This window comes from Carettochelys insculpta, chromosome 12 (genome assembly GCF_033958435.1).
Source record: "Carettochelys insculpta isolate YL-2023 chromosome 12, ASM3395843v1, whole genome shotgun sequence".
Lineage (NCBI taxonomy): Eukaryota > Metazoa > Chordata > Testudines > Carettochelyidae > Carettochelys > Carettochelys insculpta.
The window spans coordinates 41,059,401-41,081,343 of NC_134148.1; the positions used below are offsets into that span (position 1 = coordinate 41,059,401).

The following is a 21,943-nucleotide window of genomic DNA, read 5'->3' on the forward strand; positions in this document are numbered from 1 at the left end:
AATGGCCATTTGCATGGCCATTTCGAAGTTTGGGGCTACTGTAGACACGGCCATAGAGGCATAGAAGGTACAATAAGTGGAAAATGTCAGCATATCTGCTTCCCCCAGGGTATCTAAAGAATGTTACCCTGTGTTTGGTAGTTATTTGCTTTATGTATGTTAAAGTTGGAATCTGAGTATACCTGTACATGTACAGTTTGTTACAACTGTAACAGTTGGTACAGTTTATTACTGTTAAGTTTGTTATAAGTGGACGTGTACAGTTTGTCTAGATACTTTGTAGCATGCAGTTCTTTTTAAATACATATATAAAATATAATTGCTTTACATACTAATTTTCATACCTTATAAATTATGACTATTCTCCTATATTACGTTGTAAATGTAATAGTTATTGCTTATGGTACAATGTAACTGACCAAGAGCAAACAGTATTATAAAATCTGTGCTGGTGTCACATGATGGTGCATCAGTAAGGCATATCTGGAGAGCTGCTCTTCCAGTACCATATACATTTTGTAAAAGAACTTCAGTTTTCTCTTGCCCTGTACTTCCATTTTGGAGTTGCTCTTGTGATCCAGACCAAATTCAGCATTTCTGCAAGTGCAAATCATTGATTATAATCACTTTTTTCATTTGTACTTCTGAGTTATTTTCATAAAGAACATTCATATAACCATTTGCCAGCAGCTACCACTCTTCAACTGTCCAGCTCTGAAAACAGCAGTTCAGAAGAAACAGTGGCAATACCATGGTCTTCCTCCAATAGCCTTCTGACCTTCCCTCCCATGAGCCCTTTTGGGCTCAGCCCCCACCTTTACAGCACTGAAATTTCAGGTTAAATATCTAAAATTGAAATTAATAAATTTTAAAATCCTGCAACTGTGTAATTGAGCAAAATGGGTTCTGAATTTGATAGGTCTTTAGGGAGGAGGTATTGTCTAGTAGCCTAGGTTCCTTACCGTTAAGTCTGTGAACAAGTCAATTAGCCTATCACATTTTCACACGAGTGAAAAATTTGGGTTAATAATACCTACTTATTTTTGTGTGAATGAATATTGAATGTTTATGCAATAACATTGATATTTTGAAGTATGCTATGATGTAAGTATTTTATATTCATATTTCTTAATTAGCACTTTCATGGTAATTTAAAAATACAGTGATCAGGTTGAAAACACAACTGGCCAACATCTGCCTGTCCTTGGAAATATTTATGGGAAAGCTATGAAACTATTTAATCTCAGCCAACTGTTGTCCTAATGAAGGAAACATATACTTTGCAAAACATGAAGGAAGATATAACCTGCAACTGAGATTTGATAGAAGGTAATACAGAGACATCTGAATTGTCTGAGTAAAATGTCCAAATTACGTTTTATGGCTGCAATTGAATAAAATTTAGAAGCAACAATAAGTACACAAAAGTAAAGCTGAGGTTTTTTTTAACATTACAGTGTTACGTAAGGGAAGCATCTATGGAACCTTTTAAACAGTGTAAGAATAAGAATGGCATTTTTGTTACATATATTTTCTAAACTTTTTAGTTGTGCTTTCGAAGGAGGAACATTAATAGAATGGCAGTGATAAGTATGCAGAGTGTGAACACCGTTGGCACAACAATCTCAGTCACCATTTCCATGTAAGCTGTCAAGGGATCTGAAAATTGAGAAAAAGAAACAATAACAGACAAGATCTGTTCTAATGAAAGAATTTAAGTTATTTGTTCATTCTATTTTTAAGTAAACAGTTTTGAACCTTTTTTGAACATAATTTGTTTCAAGCTAAAATTCATTTTGTGACATTGGCACATGCATTAAACTGGCATCAGTAGAAACAATAGAGAAAGAATAAATATTAACATGTTTTATTAGTTTGAAAATCTTCAGCTCGTGTGTTAGACTCTCTTCATCCATATCTTTTGTGGTAAATTCTGAAACATGTCAGTGCTCAGAGGGTTACAAAAAATTGTGCTTACCATGAATTAGCCTCAGTATATTAGCAGCAGTTTTCCGCTGTTCCTCTAATTTTCAAGGAGAGGGGGGGGAAAAAGGAAATAGTCAAATAAAAATCCTTGGAAAGCACTCTAACCCTTTGAGGACTGCATTGTATCTCTGCAGAATTAAAATTAAATTGCTTCTTTAAACTTTTATTTGGTGATTGTAGTACAAATAAATTATTTTGGCTCCTACTGTATATGTTAAGAGGCCTCAAATAATTGAATAAGAAACACACTTAAGTTATATTATCATGTTAATTTATAGAGGTAGACTCTCAAACCTTAATCCTACAATGTGGGCCACACCCATGTACTATACTCATCCCATCTTCCTTAATGGAACTCCAGTAGTGTTTCCCTGCTTCAGGAACTGATGACCCCCTTATATGCTCCACCATGGGAGATGGACATGGAGTCAGGTCATAGAACTATGGATATTCCAGGCAGTCATGTGACTTGTCCGACAGTCTGGGGAGGCTACCTAAATTTATATTCTGTCTAATTTATGACAGGCAACAAAACACAAAGGTGGCTTAAAGTCACCCTAGCTCTTTTTCCTCCTGGACTGCAAATTCTCATCACTGGTTTTTATGTTGAGCATCCAGAAGCTACACATTTACCATTTTTGACATCTTTTTCATGATTGCCCTGGCTGTGGTTTTTGTTTTGCTTGAAACAGGGAAAAATCACTGAGAAACACTACTGTCTGCACAAATAGTTTTTTAACATCAGGACCTTAACCATGTTTTAAACATAATTCTTAAAAATCTGCTAACGGCACCATTTTGAACTACTGATAGTACATTAAGAGGTGCTGCTTGATTTTGAAGTTGTCATAACTTTTAAAAATATTTAGCTTTCCATCATCAAGGAGCTACTTCAAGAACTCAGTTTTAATATATTAGTCACAAAAATGTTATTATATATGTACTGAATGAGTAAAACAGATTAAATGTAGTTACCTGCAGCAAGGAGTTGATTTGTGATAGAGCAACTTTCTATGGCCTTTTGGTACCAGCTTTTCTCCTAATAAAATCAATATTATTATTTAACGTGATATTAATGGTTTCATAGTGTATTCCGTCTTATTAGAACCATTTTCTGTACCTCTGAACTTCAGTCATTTACAAGTGTTTCCAGTACCCATTTATTCACATACTACATGTTGATTGTATGAATTTTTGTTACTTTGTACATATTATGATGAATACTATAGTAATATGTTTTCAGTTATTTGGTACAATGCAAAATAAACTGGAAAAATTCACTCCATATTTTCAATAACCCACTCCATATTTTCTATATTATTTCCAAGGATTTTTCTTGTTTTTAGTTTCATACATAGTGTCTAGAAAGCATAAACGGCAGTGTCTAAACGTAGTAAATTAATAATGTGTATATTGTGATTACAAGATTTTATTCAAGTAGTTAGTTTACCGATGTGATTCAAACATTGAAAGTGTTTTAAAAGAACGATACTAGTAAGATTAGATTTCCTTATTCTCTTGAATTGACACAATTCTAAATTAAATGAGTACGTCTACTGTAGGAATCTAAAGTCAAATTATATATACCTTTCTCACTTACGGGTTTTTGTTTTTGTTTTCTTTTGTACCAAACGCCATGCAGAATTTGGTCATAATTTGGGAAGAAGCAGATTTAATGATTGAATTTACCTCCCTTGGATTTGGGAATCCATTTGCCTTGATGACCATCTTGTAATACTGAACAGATGCCTTTGGGTATCGGGGTTTGTCCACTTTTGTAAAGTCAACGTGGTATAATCCAAATCTTTCAGAATAGCCTTTATTCCATTCAAATTTATCCAGCAGAGACCAGACAGTATAACCCTTTACATTAACGCCATCATTTATAGCTGAAAATAGATTTTACATTTGTTAACAACCACATTTTGTTTATATTTTCACTAGAATCACAGTGCTAATTAAGCCCTATTTTATACCATAAATGAAGGAGAAATTTGGTGTAAAAGTTTCATAATAGTTTTAAGTCACTTAAATGTCTGACTCTTACAGAAAGTCAGTGAAACTTAGGCTTCTAAGTTACTTTGCACTTTTGAAAGTGTTATCCCTAGTCTAAATCAGCGGTTCCCAACCTTTTTGAGGCAGCAACCCATTTTGAGAATTCAGTAAGACTTTGTGACCCAAGGCAATTCAAAACTGGGAGGGGAGGTTCTTTCCTGGGGGGAAAAAAATTATAAATCTTGATTCCTCTCATCCCCAGGCTTAAACCCCTCACAGCCCCAAACTGCCCACCCCAGGCTTAAACCCCTTGCAGTCCCAAAATGCCACCCCCATCTACGTCACATGAGTGTCGCTGCTCCTCCAAACAGCTCCCCCAGCCCTCCTACTCCCTTCTCCCACCTGCAGCATAGGTAGTTCCCTGCCTGCCTCACTGAAATGGGACTCAGTTTAATTGTTTTAACAGCTGGATCCCTCCAGCTGGTTGTTAAACCAATTAAATTGAGTTCCATTCAGGTGCGGCAGGGTAGGGACTGGGAGCTGGAGGAGTGAGTGGCGACAGCTGTGGGAACTGAAAATGGCTCCCTAAAGAGCCACTTGCAGCTGCCCAGCTGGTGACCCTTAGAAAATCTAATGGTGACCCATGTTTGGGTCCCGACCAATGCACTGGAGGATTTCAGAAGATTAATTACGGTGTATTATTAGGTGAAGTTTTTGTTTTCTCAATATGGAAATTGATAAAATATTACAATGATGAACACAGAGTTAGGATATTAAAATGTCTTAAAACATATTTTGGAACATATTTTATTGTGACTTTATCCATTTTTTAAAGTTCACCTTTTAGCATCTCATTAATATACCCTTTCAGATAATCCATCCTCCATTCATCACACAACTGAATACACTGCAGCTTTTCTGAAACTCCATTCTCTGTTATGTAAATCAGAGGATTCCCATACTGTGTCTACGAAGAAAAACATTCACATTGGAATCAAGAAATAATAATATTCTTCAAACAGCTACAGTTCATTTTTCTAAACAAAACTACATTTCTAGAAAACTGGTTTTAGTCTGTTTACTAGATTTTTTTCCCTACTATGGTTATATTTAAAGAAAAAAATTACATTTTTTTAAGTTAGATGAAATTTATTACTGCAGAGAAGCTCCAACTGAGTTCGAAGCTCCATTCTGCTAGATATATGGCAATAAACAAGCCTTCAATATACAGATAAAAGTATGGGTGAATGTATATTTATGACTGACACTGAGATAGAGAGTCAGTTAGGACTGTTAGTTAACTTCCTCTAAAGAAGGCTCAGTGTAAAATTACCTTAATAAAGTTGAGTAACCTCCTGAATCCCCAGGGCACAGAATATAGCCATTTAGATCCTGGATCTGGCCAGTTTGGATCAACCAGTTCTGCCAAATCACGATCAGTGTGGTAACTGGGCCCTTGGCGGGCGGAATAAGTCTTGTGCGTAATGTAACGAGTGGTAAAATGACTTATTCCCAGGAAATCAGATGTACCCTTAATATAGCTTTTCTCTTGCACTGAGAAGGTTGGTAACCTGGATGTTCCCAGTCCTTGCTGAGCACTCTTTCTGCCTGTTAAATCAATTTAAAAATAGTAAATGCATCTTCTGCACAGGATTGAATCTTTACGCTTTTCTTTACGCTATAAAAGCAAAACTAAAATATCCTGGATTTTAAGGGCTAATATTGTGTAACATATAACAAGAGCTTTCTCTTTGAACACAACAGCCTTCCTCCTCCTATCTTTAGAGAAAGGGCAGTAAAAGGTGAACTTTACTTGATGTGGCTAAAAGATAAGAAATGTGGTTTAGGTTGGGATTTTCAGAGGTGCAACAGGAATTTAAGTGTCCAGCTTCTGTAGTTGCCTTTGAAAAATCCCAGTCTTAAAGCACGTCATTAGGAATCAAGATGTTTGTTGCTAAGTTGTCGTGTGTTCTTGGGCACATAACTTTCTTTTGTTTCCCCAGTTATAAAAGTCGGGATAATTACACTTTTTAAATTACACTTTTTATTACTGTTTGGTTTAAGTTAACAAATATTTTTGTCTTATTGGTAATATTTAAGAAATTATTTTTATTAACAATCCCACAAATCCTAACCTTAATTTTGACAAAAATACACATTGAGCAGATTAGGCCACTTTCCCATCATAAAATGTTGTAAATATATTAGTGCTGTCAGTTAATTTGCGTTAATGCCTGTGATTATTGCAGGACAGATTATTTTTTAACTTGTTAAAAACTTAACGTGTGTCAATTTTAATTGACAGCTCTGATTTTTACACTTCCCAGCGCCTGACCGAAGATGAGGCAGTCTTAGAGCACAGCCCTTCAGAAAACAAAGAAAGCAGTCACCCACTCAGTGACTGAACTGCCAATCACTGTGCAGACCTCTGGAGCCATGTTTGCTACCCACAGTGTCTAAAACACATCCTTAGTTGTCCCTGGCAGGAGCTCAAATGGGAGAGAAAGCTGCTGGGTGTGGGTCTTTAGTATTTACACAGTACTCTATCCTATAATGATAGGCTAAATTGTTTTTAAATATAAATTATTGTTTAACAGCATGATTAATCAAAATTAATTTATTTAAATAATGCAATTAATTTTTTAATTGCTTGACAGCTCCAAACTATATTATTTATTCAAAATGTTGAGTATGACTCAGTATGACTTACCTACATAATTTTTCATAACTTCAGGATAGTCTCCACTGTATATAGGATTGGCAAACCATCCCAAGTAAAATTGTACATATCTTTCAGCAGCTTCAATGTCCTTCTGGCTAGTTAGATCAACGGGTTCACCCCATGCACAAGTTAAAGAAATCCCAACCATACCTTAAAATAAAACCAAACAGTTCTGCAGTTACACCTTACCTTTTAAGCCCTTATTATAGAGGCATAATTACACAAAGTATGTTCATTACCTTGTTGCTTGCTACGCCATGTCTTACTATAAGAATGCCAAACCTTTGCATGAGTCTGTAATTAAAAAAACATATTGTATATGCTAACCTATCATACAATAATCAGTACAGGAAGAAACAATATATCTGTGACAGATATGGCAATATTGTCTACAAACCTCAATTAAGTTAAACCTTATTAATTTAAATTTCAGTACATTTGGAGTTCATTGTATTAAAAATGCAAATATCTATGCATTATTGTGGGATTGTATATAATGTGTCTAGGGAGGAGACACAGCTAATGCGAACCCTGGGTTATGTTCTGAGTTTCAAAGATCTCTTTGAAATGCTGCGCTAGACAGACAAAGAGAATTCCGAAGAAAGAAAGGAAGGAGGGGAAGACAACTTTTCATTCCTCAGCCAACGAGCTACTACCCCCCGCCCCAGAGAAGAAACCCATAGTCTGCCAATCACCTGAGGACAAAATCAGAGTGATTCTCACATTCATGCATGTGGTTGTTCTGAGCGAAGATGGTTATGAAGTGGAGAAAAAAAAACTGAAGAAGCAAGAAAACCCAAAAACTTTGATGAGGTTTGAAGGACTATTCACCATCTAGGGACTCTCTTGCCATTCGGGTGATCTTCGGTAAGCTTATTAGCTTGTATGTAGGTTTTTATTTTTTTTAAATGTTTTCTTTATAATGTTTTTGCCTCAAAGATAAACATACTTGCTTAGAAAGAGCTATGTGGTAATTTATACCAGTAGACAATTATACTGTTCATGTCCTTTAAGGATATGAAGAAGGCAAAGCACTGCTGAGGAAGTATATTTTATTGGGGAATTCACAGAGTAGGTAGGGAACCATGCAGCCTGGCTACACCCCAATCAGGAGGGAGAGAAAGGAATGTCCCCACCCAGGAGAGGTGACAGCTAGCGTGCTGGGAGCTTGAGAGTGGACAGAAGATGAAGGGTACAGTTGTCTTGAGCAGTGACAAGCACGGGGGTGTAAACTCATCACACAAATACATATCTGAAAACCTGATGAAGCGGGTCTTTGCCCACAAATGCTTATGGTCCAAAATATCTGTTAGTCTATAAGGTGCCACAGGACTTCTTGATGTTTTTGAAGATGCAGACTAACTTGGCTACCCCTTTGGTACTTGTCTGAAAATTGTTACCATAGGCTTTTTGAAACATACTCCTTTTTCTTGTGGAAGATTTTGTTTTGTATAAGAGTTCAATTAGACCTTTATGAGAACCCTTTGCAGCTTCCCCAATGGCCTTGTGAAGGTGACATGCAAAATTTAGTAGAGAGTTCTGTTTTGCTGCAGATGGGTTCTATTGTGTGCCTGTATTTAAATAAGAGACTTTCTTTAAGTGAAGTTTGTTCACTTTGGGTGAAATCGTGGCCTTGCTGAAGTCAATTACAAAACTCCCCTTGAAATTAGTGCGGAAGGATTTCACCTTTGTTTGTTTATGGAATATACCGTAATTTTTTTCATGTGATTTATTTAGTGTTATGTTCAATGAGGCACTTAAATAAAAGTTAAAAAACAAACAAACAAACCCTGTCAAAATTGTTGCAGCTAAGTGCTATGTCACACACCCAGCACTGCTGGAGTAGGTTCTATCTCAGCACCTGTAGTTTATAATTCTGTGCAAATTAGCTCTTCTGGATGCTTTTTGGTAAGCTGTTCAGAAATTGAATCTCTGCTACAAAACCCTATTTTCCTGTGTGGGCATGGAAGGGGGGCAGGACTTAATACTTATTTCAGTCAGAAAATAAAATAATTCAAGAAAGAACGTATTTCTAGTTTTACCTTAATTATATGGTGTGCTGCTCTGTAGGCCCCTACTCCACTGAGCTTCAGTCCTGGTGCATGCTCTCCTGTCTCATAGCCCTCTTCAGCAATTGCCTACAAGTACATGAGAGGAAAAAATGGAACAGTAGGGTCACTCCCAGAATTTGAGAACCAAATTTACGTAGCCCAAAAGACCAGGAAGGAAGACATCAACAACTTACCCAAGGGTTATTAAAAGTAATCCAATATTTCACACGATCACCAAACTTCTCAAAACACAGATTTGCATAGTCATTAAAATAACTTATCATGCTTATATTCTGCCATCCACCGTACTTTTCTTGGAGTACCTGTAAATGTAATAATTATGAAAATTAGATGTTTAAAATTCAATATTTAATTTTTGATAAAGATTATATTGTATGTAACTCTATGCAGTAGCTAGGCTAAGATGCACACTTAGATCAGTTTAGTGAAACTGAACAAGTAGTTTGAATGAGGCAGAATAAAGTGACATACTGGGAATGCAACAGTGCTTAAGTATATAAGAGGATAGCTCAGAGAAACAGATAACTTGAAAGCACGTTGGAATATTTAAAAAGCTTTCTTAAAATGATCTTGATGGTGTTTATTTTTATAAACAAATTACCTACCAGAACCCTAGAGTAGAAAATATAATTTATTTAAATGTTCTCAGACCTGTGGAAGATCCCAATGGTAGAGTGTCACAACAGGGATAATCTTGTTCTCCAAAAGACTGTTAATTGTATCGTTATAGAACTTTATTCCTTTTTCATTCACTCGTTCTTCTGAGGAAATAAACATAGAAGAGAATTAATTGTTTTTACATCATTTACATGTTAATCACTGGAAAATGTTTTCTAAAATGATGTAAGATGTAGATTTATCACATTGAATAGTGACATCAAAAAAAAAAGCAATCATGTGGCACTTTAAAGACTAACAAAATAATTTATTAGGTAATGAGCTTTCACGGGACAGACCCACTTCTTCAGATCATAGCCTTACCAGAACAGACTCAATATATAAAGCACACTGGTCCAAAAATTGTTTTCAGGGTTGGCAAATCAGAAGAGCAGAGGGACGGAAGGCGTGCGGGGGCGGGGGGGGAGGAGGCAGGTTGTGGGGTGGGGAAGTTAAGAGTTAGATAAAACATCAAGGTATGTAAAAGAGTCCTTATAATGGGTCAGGTAATTGCTGTTCCTGCTCAAACCATGTGTTAATGTGTCAAATTTGAATATGAATGAACAACAAGAAGTCCTGTGGCACCTTATAGACTAACAGGTATTTTAGAGCATAAGCTTTCGTGGGCAAAGACCCGCTTCATCAGACGCATGAATGGAGGGGTTTTAGAGAAGGCTTTGAAGAGGGAGTCTCAGTCAAAAGGAGGGCCAGAGCTGACAAGGTCTGCTCAGTCACAGAGGATGTGGAGGGAGTCTCCCCTTGACTGAGACTCCCTCTTTAAACCTTCCTCTGAAACCCTCCACTGATGCATCTGACAAAGAGGGTCTTTGCCCACGAAAGCCTGTGCTCCAAAATATCTGTAAGTCTATAAGGTGCCACAGGACTTCTTGTTTTTGAAGATACAGACTAACTTGGCTACCCCTCTGACACTTGAATATAAATGTTAGTTCTGAGCATTCCCTCTGTAGCTGGCTGTTAAAGCCCCTTTTCACTAGAACACAAACTTTCAGGTCTTTAACAGAATGGCCCACTCCATTAAAGTGCTGACAGGTTTGTGTATTTGGAGTTTTTTGATGTCTGTTCTATGTCCATTTATTTGTCAAAGAGTGTTTGCCATCTGTCCTATATACATGGTGTGTGGGCATTGTTGGCACATGATGGCATTTATGATGTTAGTTGAGGAACAGGAGAATGTGCTCATGATTCTGTAATTAACATGATTAGGTCCAGTGATGGTGTCTCCAGAATAGATATGTGGACAAAGTTGGCAACAGGGCTTGTTGCAAGGAAAAGTTCCCGAATTAGTAGTAGTGTGGTATAACCTGTGGTTGCTAGTGAGAATCCTCGCTAGGTTAGGAGGTTGGCTGCAGGAAAGAACAGGCCTGTCACCTCGGGCCTTCTGGAGTGTGGCATCATGACTTGTATATGACATATGTGCCGTCATGTACCAACAGTGCTCACACACCATGTATATAGGACAGACTGCAAACACTGACAAAGAATGAATGGATATAAAACAGACATCAAAAAACTCCCAATACACAAACCTGTCAGCCAGCACTTTAATGGAATAGGCCATTCTGAAAGTTTGTGTTCTACTGAAAAGGGACTTTAACAATCAGCTACAGAGGGAATGCTCAGAACTAACATTCATATTCAAATTTGACACATTAACACAGGGTTTGAAAAGGGACAGCAATTATGTGGCCCATTATAAGGACTATTGTACATACTTTTACTGTTTTACCTAACTCTTAACTTCCCCTGCCCACCACCGCCATCCCTCTGCTCCTCTGATTTGCCAACTCTGATAACAATTTTTGGACCTCTGTGCTTTGTATATTGACTCTGTTCTGGTAAGGCGATGATCTGAAGAAGTGGGTCTGTCCCACAAAAGCTCATCACCTAATAAATTATTTTGTTTGTCTTTTACGTGCTGCATGACTGCTTTTTTGTTTTGATGTATCACATTGGTGTATGTGTAGGCCCCTGTATACCATGGAAATGGCTGATACCATGTGGAACCTGACAAATAGAGATCAACTTACCAGTAACATGTGACAAATATGCCATGCCATTGTTTATGGTATTCTCAAATGTAGCAAAGTTGTTTTGTCTATATATGCTTTTAGATTTGTAGTTAAGTGGTTATGCTTACTTTTAATACCGGTAGGCATAATACGAGGCCATGAAATAGAAAGCAGGTAGTGATTAACTTTCAGTTCCTTCAATAACCGAGTATCATCCTGCAAAAAGAAAATTCAATTAAAATATTAGTCACTAATCCCAACAGACTAACACTTCAGATCATTAATCTACAAATTAATGTTTTAGCTGGGGTCTCCCAGTTTTGTGCTGGTGTATGAAAACGAGACAGTAAAACTGGCGAGAGACTGTTTTCAGTTCCCAAGTAGTTTATAAAAGCTGGCTCAAGGAGCTAACTAAAAGAAGGCTGAGGGGAGATATGATTGCTCTCTATACATATATTTTAGGGGATAAATGCAGGGGAGGGAGAGGCGTTAAGTGCCAGTGTTAACAGGAACAAATGACTATCAACTTCCATCAACAAGTTTAGGCTCAAAATTAAGCAAAGTTTTCTAACATCAAAGGAATAAAGTCCGGGAACAGTCATCCTAGGTGAGCAGTGGGGGCAAAACAAAACATTAACCAAAAAAAAAAACCCAAAACACCTAACCATCTTTAGGAGTGAACTTAATAAATATGTGAACAGGATGGTATGATGAGGCTGCCTGCAAGGACATTTGGCCCATTGGCTACTACCAGTAGCAAAAATCCCCAACTGTTGGAGATTGGACACTACAAAGGGAAGGCACTGAATTTCTACAGAGAATTTTTGCCCAGGTATCTACTTGGTGGGCCTTTCTGCATGTTCAGAGTCCAGCTGATCACCAGGGAAGGCATTTTTACCCGTGACAGATTGGCAATGACCCTGGGGGTTTTTTACTTTTCTCTGTAGAATGGAGTACAGATTACTTGCAGGGTTAAACTAGTGTAAAGGATTATTAATCTGTTACTTGAAGTCTTTAAATCTTGATTCGAGGACTTCAGTAACCAAACCAGAGATTGGGGATTATTTTGGGAATGGGTGCAGTTCTGTGGCCTGGAATGTGCTGGATGTCAGACCAGTTGATCACAACGGACCTTGAAGACTTTATCAGTCTATGACAGGACATGGGAAAAGTCAACAAACAACATAAATGACTGCATGTACTGATTTTAATTTCATTTCTTATAACAAATATTTAAACTTTTTCTTTAGAAAGAGTGGATCTGATCCTGCAAACCTTTACTTGAAAGAGGAAAATTGAGGCCTCAAATTCTCTCCTGAATGTTTCCTGTTGTGAGTCAAGGTTTTATTTATGATATTACCATACATCTGAACCCTCCACTTACACCTAGACTTTTGAGTTTTATCAGCCGCACTAAGTAATGGAGTAATAACAGTTTCACCAGAAATCTGATTCTGGGTCAGAATAGAAAAACTATCTGGTATCTCTCACTGTGTAGTTTTCTTTCTACTGGGACAACAATTGTAAACTTTTCTGTGGTTCAGATTTGTACAGGGCAGCCCCCCACCCCCACAGGCACCATGGATTTTGGGGTCTAGCCCCTGCCGGTGGTGCAGTGTGGACTATGCTTTCCAGACAACAGCATGTCCTAGCCTGCATGGAGAAAAGGCTCACCCGTCAGGAAATATTTTGGGGGGCTGTGGCCTGGGGAAAGGCTCACCCCACTGCAAAGACTTTTGGGGGCCGTAACTGAGGGGAAGGCTCCCATCAATGAAAAGAGTTTTGGGGGTTGGCTGTCCCCTGTAAGGCAACATGGGCCAAGGGGGAAGGCTTCCCTGGCAGGGCCACACTTATATTCTGGTGACTGCACCATGTTAATAGGTGCCTTAGCTGGTCCCTGCCAGCTGAGCTTTGCGGGGCCCAGCCCTGGCCGCATCTATATTCTGGGCTGGCCCCTCCATGTAAGGACACTACTACAGTACTCTCCCTTCCCAAAGTGTGTGGCTTAGGGGAGCCGCACAGTCTCAGCAGTGGCCTGTTTGCTGCATTTTACTAGTGAAAACAGCTCCCTGATGTGCTCCCCTGCCCCATGAAAGGTTTTCTTTCACCAGGAGAAAACTGAGGTACCTTTTAACATGGTACAGTCAGCTGGAGGGCAGACATCCTAACATGGGACTGACAACCCTCTCAAGGGTTCTACTTTCCTCAACTTTTCTATCATCTACTACTTCCTTGACTTTGCTAGATGTCTACTTCTGATGGGTTCCACTGAAAGAAAGTAAATTTACAGGTTTCCTGAAATGCTCAAAGATTATTGAGTGCCTTTACCGAACCTTTTGGCAACTGTACAGTTTTTTCATGAGCCTCACACTCTCAAGGTGTTCTTTCACCGGGGGAAAACTGAGGTACCTATTAACATAGCACAGTTAGCTGGAGCACAGATGCCCTAATATGTGGGATTGACAACACTCTCAAGGGTTCCTCAACTTTACTGTCCTTTACTACTTCCTGAACCTTGTCAGTCTACTATGCTCCGGGCAGATTGGTATGTCACTAGCCATCTCCGATGGTGGCAGTCATAAAAGTGTCCTGATTCAGGGCAGGCTTTGGAAAAATGGCTGGTTTTTTTTCAGTGGTAGGTGGAAGTGAGGGCAATGCACTCAGGTGGTGACATCATACACCCACAACCTCTTGCAGCACACGCTGGCAGAAAAAACCCCAAAATGCAACAGGGCTACGGGAACTGTGAGATAGCTGCCCACAATGCACTGCTGCAACAGTTGAACTTAGGCAACGTAGTGGGGACGCACTAAATTGACTTTGTGAGCAGGTGTGGACACAACTTTGATTTTATCAAATCCAGTGTTACACAAGTCAACTTTCACAAATTTGACTTTATTCACAAGTGTAAACATACCCTTAAAGAGCAGTGGATTAAAGCATCTGCCATATTTGCAGTTAATTCAGTTGTGGATAATTAAAAATGGCTCAGTATTTTTTTCTGTATTCTGCGTATTTCTGCCTTTTTAGTCATACCTTAACTTTGTAGTAGCCTTCACAGGCTGAGTCTCCTGTTTCATTCATAAACACTTTCCCTTTTTTGTGAGTAAAAACATCCCAGATACTTGGTCCTTTCCCATCCTTGTCCCAGGCTCCTTCAGTTTGGTAGGCAGAACTGCCGACACCCCATGAAAATCCTAAAAGTAACAACAAGTAAATAAACTGGTGAGAATCTAGAGACTAAAACTCAGAAGAGGCTGTAAGGGCTAAATTTTCCTATGTGTAATAAAATGCAGTGCCCTCAGTATACTGCAGCTGTGTGTACAAAGTAGGTGGCTTTGTGCCTAATTAAATATTTTGTACACATGCAAATATGTATGATTTTGCACATGCCCTAGCCACCCCACCCCCTGTAAATTTTTTAGGTCTGTTAATGGAAGATGGGTGAAAATTAGGTCCTAGACTACAGTTACTTATTTTAGTATGTAATATAACAACTTTCCAATATAACAATAAAGGTTTAAATATAGTGGGCCTGAGTCTCATAAGACCTCTCTTTTTCATCCCTTAAAGTGGACATAAACCCAAAAGAGGTGCTCTTTGCATTGTCATAGTGGTATATAAAAGGGCTTTACTGTAAAACAGAATCAGGGTCCAAATCTTTTTTACATGCAGTATATTTAGTGGTTTTTGGTGGAAACATACTTGGCTATTTTGACATAAAAAATAACAAAGGAGCCAGACTAATGCTAATCTTATTTTTTCAATGACTTTCTGTAAAATTCAATTAAATCATATTCACAAATTACTTAAAACAAACATGAAGACAAAATCTATGCCTAGATATTCTTTTGTTTTTTGAAACACTTGTTTAGGGTGAATAAAAAGCAGTGTGTATATTTGATAGGAGATATGTTCATGGACCAACTTTTGATGGTGAGTCAGATGTGATTAACATCTTGAAACAACCTTCCCACCTCCCCAATGATTCTTTCAGATTACAGAAGAATGTAAGAATGGCTGTAATGGTCAGATTGCCTGTCTAGCCTAGTATCCTGTCTCTGACAGTGACCAGTGTCAGATGCGTAAGGGGGAATGAATAGATCAGGGCAATTTTGAGTGATCCATCCCCTGTCACTTAGTCTCAGCATCTGTCAGTTAAAGGTTTAGGGACATTAGGAACATGGAGTAATGCCTTGACCATTTTGAAAAATAGCTATTGATGGACCTATTCTGCTTGAACTTACCTAACTCTTTTTTGAATTCAGTTATACTTTTGGCTTTCACAGACTACCCTGGCAACAAGTTTGCACAGGTTGACTGTGTTGTGTGAAAAAGTACTTCCCTATGATTTTTTAAAACCTGCTGCCTATTAACTTCATTGAGTGTTATGTACTTCTTGTGTTATGTAAGGGAATAAATAACATTTCCTTAGTCACTTTATCTATACCAGGGCAAATTTTATAGACCCCCTATAAAAACAACAAGAAGTCCTGTGGCATCTTACAGACTAACAGATATTTTGGAGCATAAGCTTTCGTGGGCAAAGACCTGCATCGTCAGATGCATCTGTGGAAGTGGGTCTTTGCCCACAAAAGCTTATGCTCCAAAACACCTGTTAGTCTATAAGGTGCCACAGAACTTCTTGTTGTTTTTGAAGATACAGACTAACTCAGCTATCTCTCTGATACTGTCATCATAGACCCCTCTAATATCCACAACCCCTTAGTTGTCCCTATTTGAAGACAGTTACAGTCTTTTGAATCTTTGTTGACGTGGAAGCTGCTCCATAACACTAGTCATTGCCCTTCTCTGCTCTTTCCCAATTCTAATCTATCTTTATTGATATGGGGCAACCGTGTCTGCACACAGTATTGAAGATGTGGGTGTACCAGACATTTATATAGTATCATTATGATGTTATCTCTTTCTTTGTGGTTCATAATGTTATTAGCTTTTTTGACTGCTGATGCACATTGTGCAGATGGTTTCAGTGAACTATCGATGATGCCAAGATTTCTTGAGCAATCACAGCTAATTTACACCTCATCATTTTGTATGTATAGTAAACCCTGATGCACACAATTTTGACTTGTGCTTAATGTAAGTAAAAATCCTGGGGTTCCCTGGAGCAGCTCCTCCACCAGTTCCCCACTCCAGACCCCAGCTCCCCTAGCTGGGGGGAGTTGGGTGGGCAGACAGCCACTCCACTGCAGCTTCTCCCTGGCTCCCTGCCACCATGGGAGCCAGGAAACTGACCAGCGTAACCCTGGTTTCGCGGCTTCTGCAAGCTCAGCTTCTGCAAGTCCTGGCTCCTGCAAGCTGGTTCCCAGCTCCCCACAACTTGCACAAAATTTACCCAGCAACACAACCCTCTTGTAACTTGGGGGTCTACTGTACAGCGGGGATTATTTTTTTCCCAATGTGCTTACTTTGCACTTATGAACAGTTAATTTCATCTGGTATTGTATTGCTCAATCACCCAGTTTTGTGAGATCATTTAGTAGCTCTTTGCAGTCAGCCTTGGACTTGATTACCTTGAATAATTTTGTGCAAATTTTGCCACTTTGCTGTTTACTCCTTTTCAAGAGCTTTCATGAATATGTTGAATAGTACCAATCCCAGTGCAGCTCCCTGGATGATGCTGCTATTTACCTCTCTCCATTGTAAAAGTAGGACATTTGTTCCAACTTTTTGTTTCCTATCTTTTAGCAAGTTATTGATTTATGAGAGACTCTTCCTTCTTATTCCATGACTCCTTACTTTGCTTTAGAACTTTTGGAGAGGGACCTTATCAGGGGCAACGTGGTGGTGGGGGAGAAGGATGAAGGGTCATGTCCCCTCTCCCAAATGCCATCGGGGGAAGCCCCGGAGCTAGCGGTCATTGGTAGAACCATCCCATCCCATCCCAATCACCCAGTGCCCTGCACTTTGGGGATCCCATGGAGCCCAGAATACTAGTGTGAGACCTGGCACCAGCAGTAGGAGTTGCTCCCCTGCCCACGCTCACCGGCAGAAAGTGGAGCAACCCATCCCAGGCCACTGGTTACCTGGCTCCCAGCCACATTGAGAAGGGAAGGAGGCTGGGGGAAGAGGTAGAACCACCTCCTCACTGACTAGTGGCAGGAAGCAGAGCAATGGCTAGGAGCTGGGAGAGCAGAGCAGCCTACGGCTGGATAACTCTGTTTCTCCTGCCACTGCTGGTGAGGGTGGAGGGGGACCCCTCCTGCCAGGCTCTCTCCTCCCCCTGCCCAACTAATACCTCTGCCAGTGTTGGTAAGGGAAAGAGACTTGGTGAGGAGGTGTAATGGGTGGCAGGGTTTGGGGGAGGGAGTGGAGTGGAGGCAGGGCAGGGAAGGAAGAGGTGTGGCCCTTTTCCGGACTAGGGGTGTGTGGGAAGGAGTCACAAGGGGATGCCTGCCCCTTTGTGTCCCTCTCCAGCAGTTGCCACTGGACCTTTTCATTTAGTTCATATTCATTTAATTAATTTAGATTTGTAAGAGAGCATTTGCAAATGGGGTCTTTTTAATGTACAGCTCTGCAATTCCAAATTAATTGCAAATTATTAACGAAAAATTGTAGGGTTTCAGTGTCTTATGGAGAATAACCTTTTGCCTTGTTTGGTCACTTACATCACAGGAAAATCTGTGTGTAAACTCTATCGAATCAGAGTGCTCCAGTTCGCTCTAATGACAAGTGGCTACACAAAATACAGCACAGAGGTGAGTGGAGTGTGTTAAATGTGCATTCTACAGGAGGCTCTGGTGAGGCTGGAGCTTCACTTTTGCCATTTCTCTCTGCCCTGAATGGCTCAATATGATGCATATGATCTCTTTTCAAAAGCAGAATCTTTTATCAACTTTCTTGAATTAAACAGGAATGGGTGTAGAATATTATAAAACCACAGACAGACAGAGATTAAAAGTACCAGTTGGAAAAGTGCCATAATAGAAGGAGCCAGGGTTATTTGTCCATTGGAAATCCTCAGCTGTATTCAGACACAGCACCAACACAAGCACATACCACACTCTCAAAACATATGTCTTCATTGCTGTTCGTTTCTGCACTTCAAAGCCCCACCTGATAAAACAGAAGCTCCATTAGTGAGTGTTGCATCTATTCAGACGGAAGCATATTGTCATTGCTGGCGGGGAACCCTGATTCAGAATCTGCAGGTTTGGGGGGCTTTTAAGGCTGATACGGAGAAGGAGGAAGATTAATCTAACCTGTCAGGTTATGAGGGCGAGAAAAGGGCTGAGTGCAATATCCCTACCATCAGAGTTGCTTGTGGGTGGGAGAGATGGGAGGGGTGGGAGGGCTTTGATAAAACTCTTTTGATTTGGATTTCAGATTTCCCCTGCCCTATTTGTATCTTTATCTTGCACACTGAATGAGTGCATGATAGCCAGAAGGTGAAACCCTTTAGGCTTGTATTGCCCACACTGAATAAAATACGTAACATATCAGATTTTTAGATTTTTTCAGTTGTTGCATTTGTAATAATCTCAATTTGACAGCATTCTTTTAAGCATATTCCATTGTGGAATTAAAAGAGTAGTCTGTATATCCTGAAGGTACTTCTACCTGGAGTGATTCTTGGCTGCTGAAAAAGGCTAATTTTTAGAGGATTTTCCGTTGTGCTCATTACAGTTAAGGTTGTAAACCAGTTTGTTACAATCTCATCTTCTCACAAACCTGTAACTTTCTAAACTATCTCCTTTTACACACCTGATTGTCACCTGCTGGTGAACTATTTTGGAGACACTGAAGAAAATCTCTTGAGGTGTTTGAGTATGAGGAACATAAATACAAATTCAATTTAAAAAAATTAATCTGAAAACTGTAGCCAAAAAGAGTGATTAAATTTTTTAGGTTGAACCTGGCATGAAGGTACTCCTCAGAGGGATAGTCCTCCTGCTTTTGTAAAAGGTTATGATGCACATTTAAGGTGTCACTGCACACTCATGGGCAGTAGCTAGGTACATACTTCTCAAAACTTGACAAACAGGCTATGTCTACACTAGCCCTCGCCTTTCGAAAGGGGGATGCTGATGAGACATTTCAGCAGATGCTAATGAGGAGTTGCCATGACTATGCAGCACTTCATTAGCATAATGTCAGCCATAATGATTCAAAAGGCCGCTTTGGAATTGCACGCCACCCGTGTAGATGGGGGCCTTTCAAAAGGACTCCCAGTCTTTGAAAGCCCCTTATTCCTATTTGGTTTTAGGACACAGGGGCGTTCAAAGATTGGGGGGTCCTTTCAAAAGGTCCCCATCTACACAGACGGCACGTGTTTCAAAAGCAGCACTTTCGAATCACCGCAGCCGGCATTCTGCTAATGAGGTGCTGTTTATTCATGGCAGCAGCTGATTAGCATCTGCCAAAGTATCTCATTAGCTTCCCCCTTTCGAAAGGTGGGGGCTAGTGTAGACATAGCCTAAGATATAAATATGGCACAGAGATGGACATGCACGTTTAGCCAAGTAATTGGAAATGCCTTTGTATCAAAGATATAATGCTATGTCCTTGTCCCTTACTGGCCTTCTGAGCAAGCCTACCAGGAGCCAGCCTGCAGATTTCTTCTGCAGTATGTGGGAATATAAGAGGTCTGCTGCATGACCCTGTTGCCTGCGTATTCCTTTTACCCAACCTCCAGCATAGGCCATACGTACTCTAATTAAATGACATAGAGTGGGTCCTCTCCCCACGTGAAAATGACATTTGAAATGCTCTTTTGTCCTTTTATATTTGAGACATTTCAGTACTGGGAGCAACTGGGTACACCAGTCACTCAACCAAGAAACAAGAATTTACTTTTAACAATCTGCAATGGTTCTGTAATATCTCCTCCTGCCTACAAATCTAGGACCTGAACCAAAACTCAGCAGAAGTCTTCCATTGATTCCACTGGACTTTGGTTCAAGCCTCTAGTGACCCCAATGTACTGGACCACAGACTCCTATTTAGTACTCGTGACTGTTTATGGATAGGCACTCGTAAAAATAAAAGGAATGAGTAAGGCTGAAATAAGAAGGTAAAGAAAACTTTCTTCAGTATAAATAATAAAATATGACCTTAGAAACTTTTTTCCTACTTGACAGAGGAGCTGCACAGCTGGTTTGGGAGCATGTATCTGGTACTGTGTTAAAAGTTTGTAAGCAATACCCTCTATTTCCAATGTGAACATCAAACACTGTAAAAAAAGCTCTAAACAGCACAGGTTTTATCCATGAGGAAATACTTCAGTTTTGGAGCAGCTTGTGGAGCAAAGCAGGAAACACATGTAGGGATTAATCTTGCTTCAGAGATGGAGAAGGTCAAACACATAGTTAATATAGCCTAGGGATGAGAAGACTCTAAGGGGCACAGGTCCACCAGCCAGTCAAAAACAGGGCTTTTAAGGCTACTTCTAGAAGGTAATTTACTCCATCTTGCCAGTCAGAGGGTATATCGGTAGCCAGTATACACAGTTGGCAAGTAATATGGGCCTGTGGTGTCTGCGTTCCACATACATTTTGGAATGTGGGCTCAGCTCCACCCATGTTTGGTTTGAATTTTCAGAACTGTACCATCCTTAAGATGGATTGGGGAAATGGCCCTGGACCCTGTGTTTTGGGGGGGCCCTGTGCTTCAGGGAGACACAGGACCAAGAGTGGCTTGGGGGAGTAGTGGGGGATCCTGGCACTGGCAGCAGCAAGCAAACCATTCCCAATCCACTGTACTCTGCTCTCACTCCACCCCTTCCCCCAAACGTCTGCTCTGCTGCACCTCTTCCTCCCAACCCCTGCCCCACCTCTTTCCAGCTTCTGTCCCCTCCCCTGAGCAATAGTAATGCAGAACCTCTTCTGCTGGCACCAAACCCTTTCTTGGACCCTCCATTTCCCTGAATCATGGACCTTCCCCAAAGCACAGGGCCCAGGGTGGTTGTCCTGGTCCATCCCAGGGATAGGATAGCTCTGCTTTGACCTATCTGGGCACCACCAAAACAGGGCAAATCTGGCAGTCATGCAAGCTCTTGACTTATAAACCTATACATATGTTCACTGGTGGTTATAACATACTAGTTCGTGCTTGTATTCATTCTATAAACTGACAGTAAAATATTGCTCTTGAGCTTAGTGAGTGTTTCTTGCATTATTGTCTTGGACCTTGTGAGAACTGACCGAAGGCTTGTCTCCACCACATGGTAGACTTACATTGCAGTGATCGATCCAACAGCTGTCGATTTATCACAACACAGTAAATCGATTTCTGAGCACGCTTTCTTGGACTCCAGCACTCCTCCAGGATAAAAAGAGTAGCTGGAGTCAACAGGAGAGCAGCCTCTGCCAACATTACTGCATGGAAGATGCAACTGTGAGTATGTTGACTTCAACTACACTATTTGCCTAGCTGAAGTTGCACAGGGTAGATGGACCGAGGCAGAGAAAGAGGGTAGTGAAGACAAGACCTTAGTGTTGTGTGGAAGCAGCAGGGAG

The 21,943-nt window shown here is 39.9% G+C and overlaps 1 protein-coding gene across 3 annotated transcripts; it reads right to left on the bottom strand.

Annotated features, from left to right (window-relative positions):
* LCTL (lactase like) lies at positions 1–9,038 on the bottom strand. 3 transcript variants are annotated; one of them, XM_075006700.1, is made up of 9 exons: positions 8,949–9,038; positions 8,746–8,841; positions 6,943–6,997; positions 6,692–6,853; positions 5,315–5,589; positions 4,822–4,948; positions 3,676–3,875; positions 2,962–3,025; positions 1–1,659 (listed from the first exon to the last, which is right to left on the bottom strand). In XM_075006700.1, exons 1-9 carry the CDS (start codon positions 9,036–9,038, stop codon positions 1,544–1,546), a joined length of 1,185 nt encoding a protein of 394 aa, XP_074862801.1. In that variant the 3' UTR covers positions 1–1,543. The 3 variants fall into 3 exon arrangements, with proteins under 3 accessions (XP_074862801.1, XP_074862802.1, XP_074862803.1); XM_075006701.1 differs by lacking the exons at positions 2,962–3,025; positions 3,676–3,875; XM_075006702.1 differs by lacking the exons at positions 2,962–3,025; positions 3,676–3,875; positions 8,746–8,841.
* Between the last annotated feature and the right edge of the window lie 12,905 nt (positions 9,039–21,943).

What these genes read in the sequence shown, in the direction of transcription:
- LCTL (XM_075006700.1), bottom strand. Translation starts at nt 9,038, where the DNA reads ATGATAAGTTATTTTAATGACTATGCAAATCTGTGTTTTGAGAAGTTT. An exon ending in ATGGCGTAGCAAGCAACAAG is followed by an intron (nt 6,854 to 6,942) that starts GTAATGAACATA and finishes TTTTATTTTAAG; the next exon opens with GTATGGTTGGGATTTCTTTA. An exon ending in TATTAATGAGATGCTAAAAG is followed by an intron (nt 3,876 to 4,821) that starts GTGAACTTTAAA and finishes ATCTATTTTCAG; the next exon opens with CTATAAATGATGGCGTTAAT.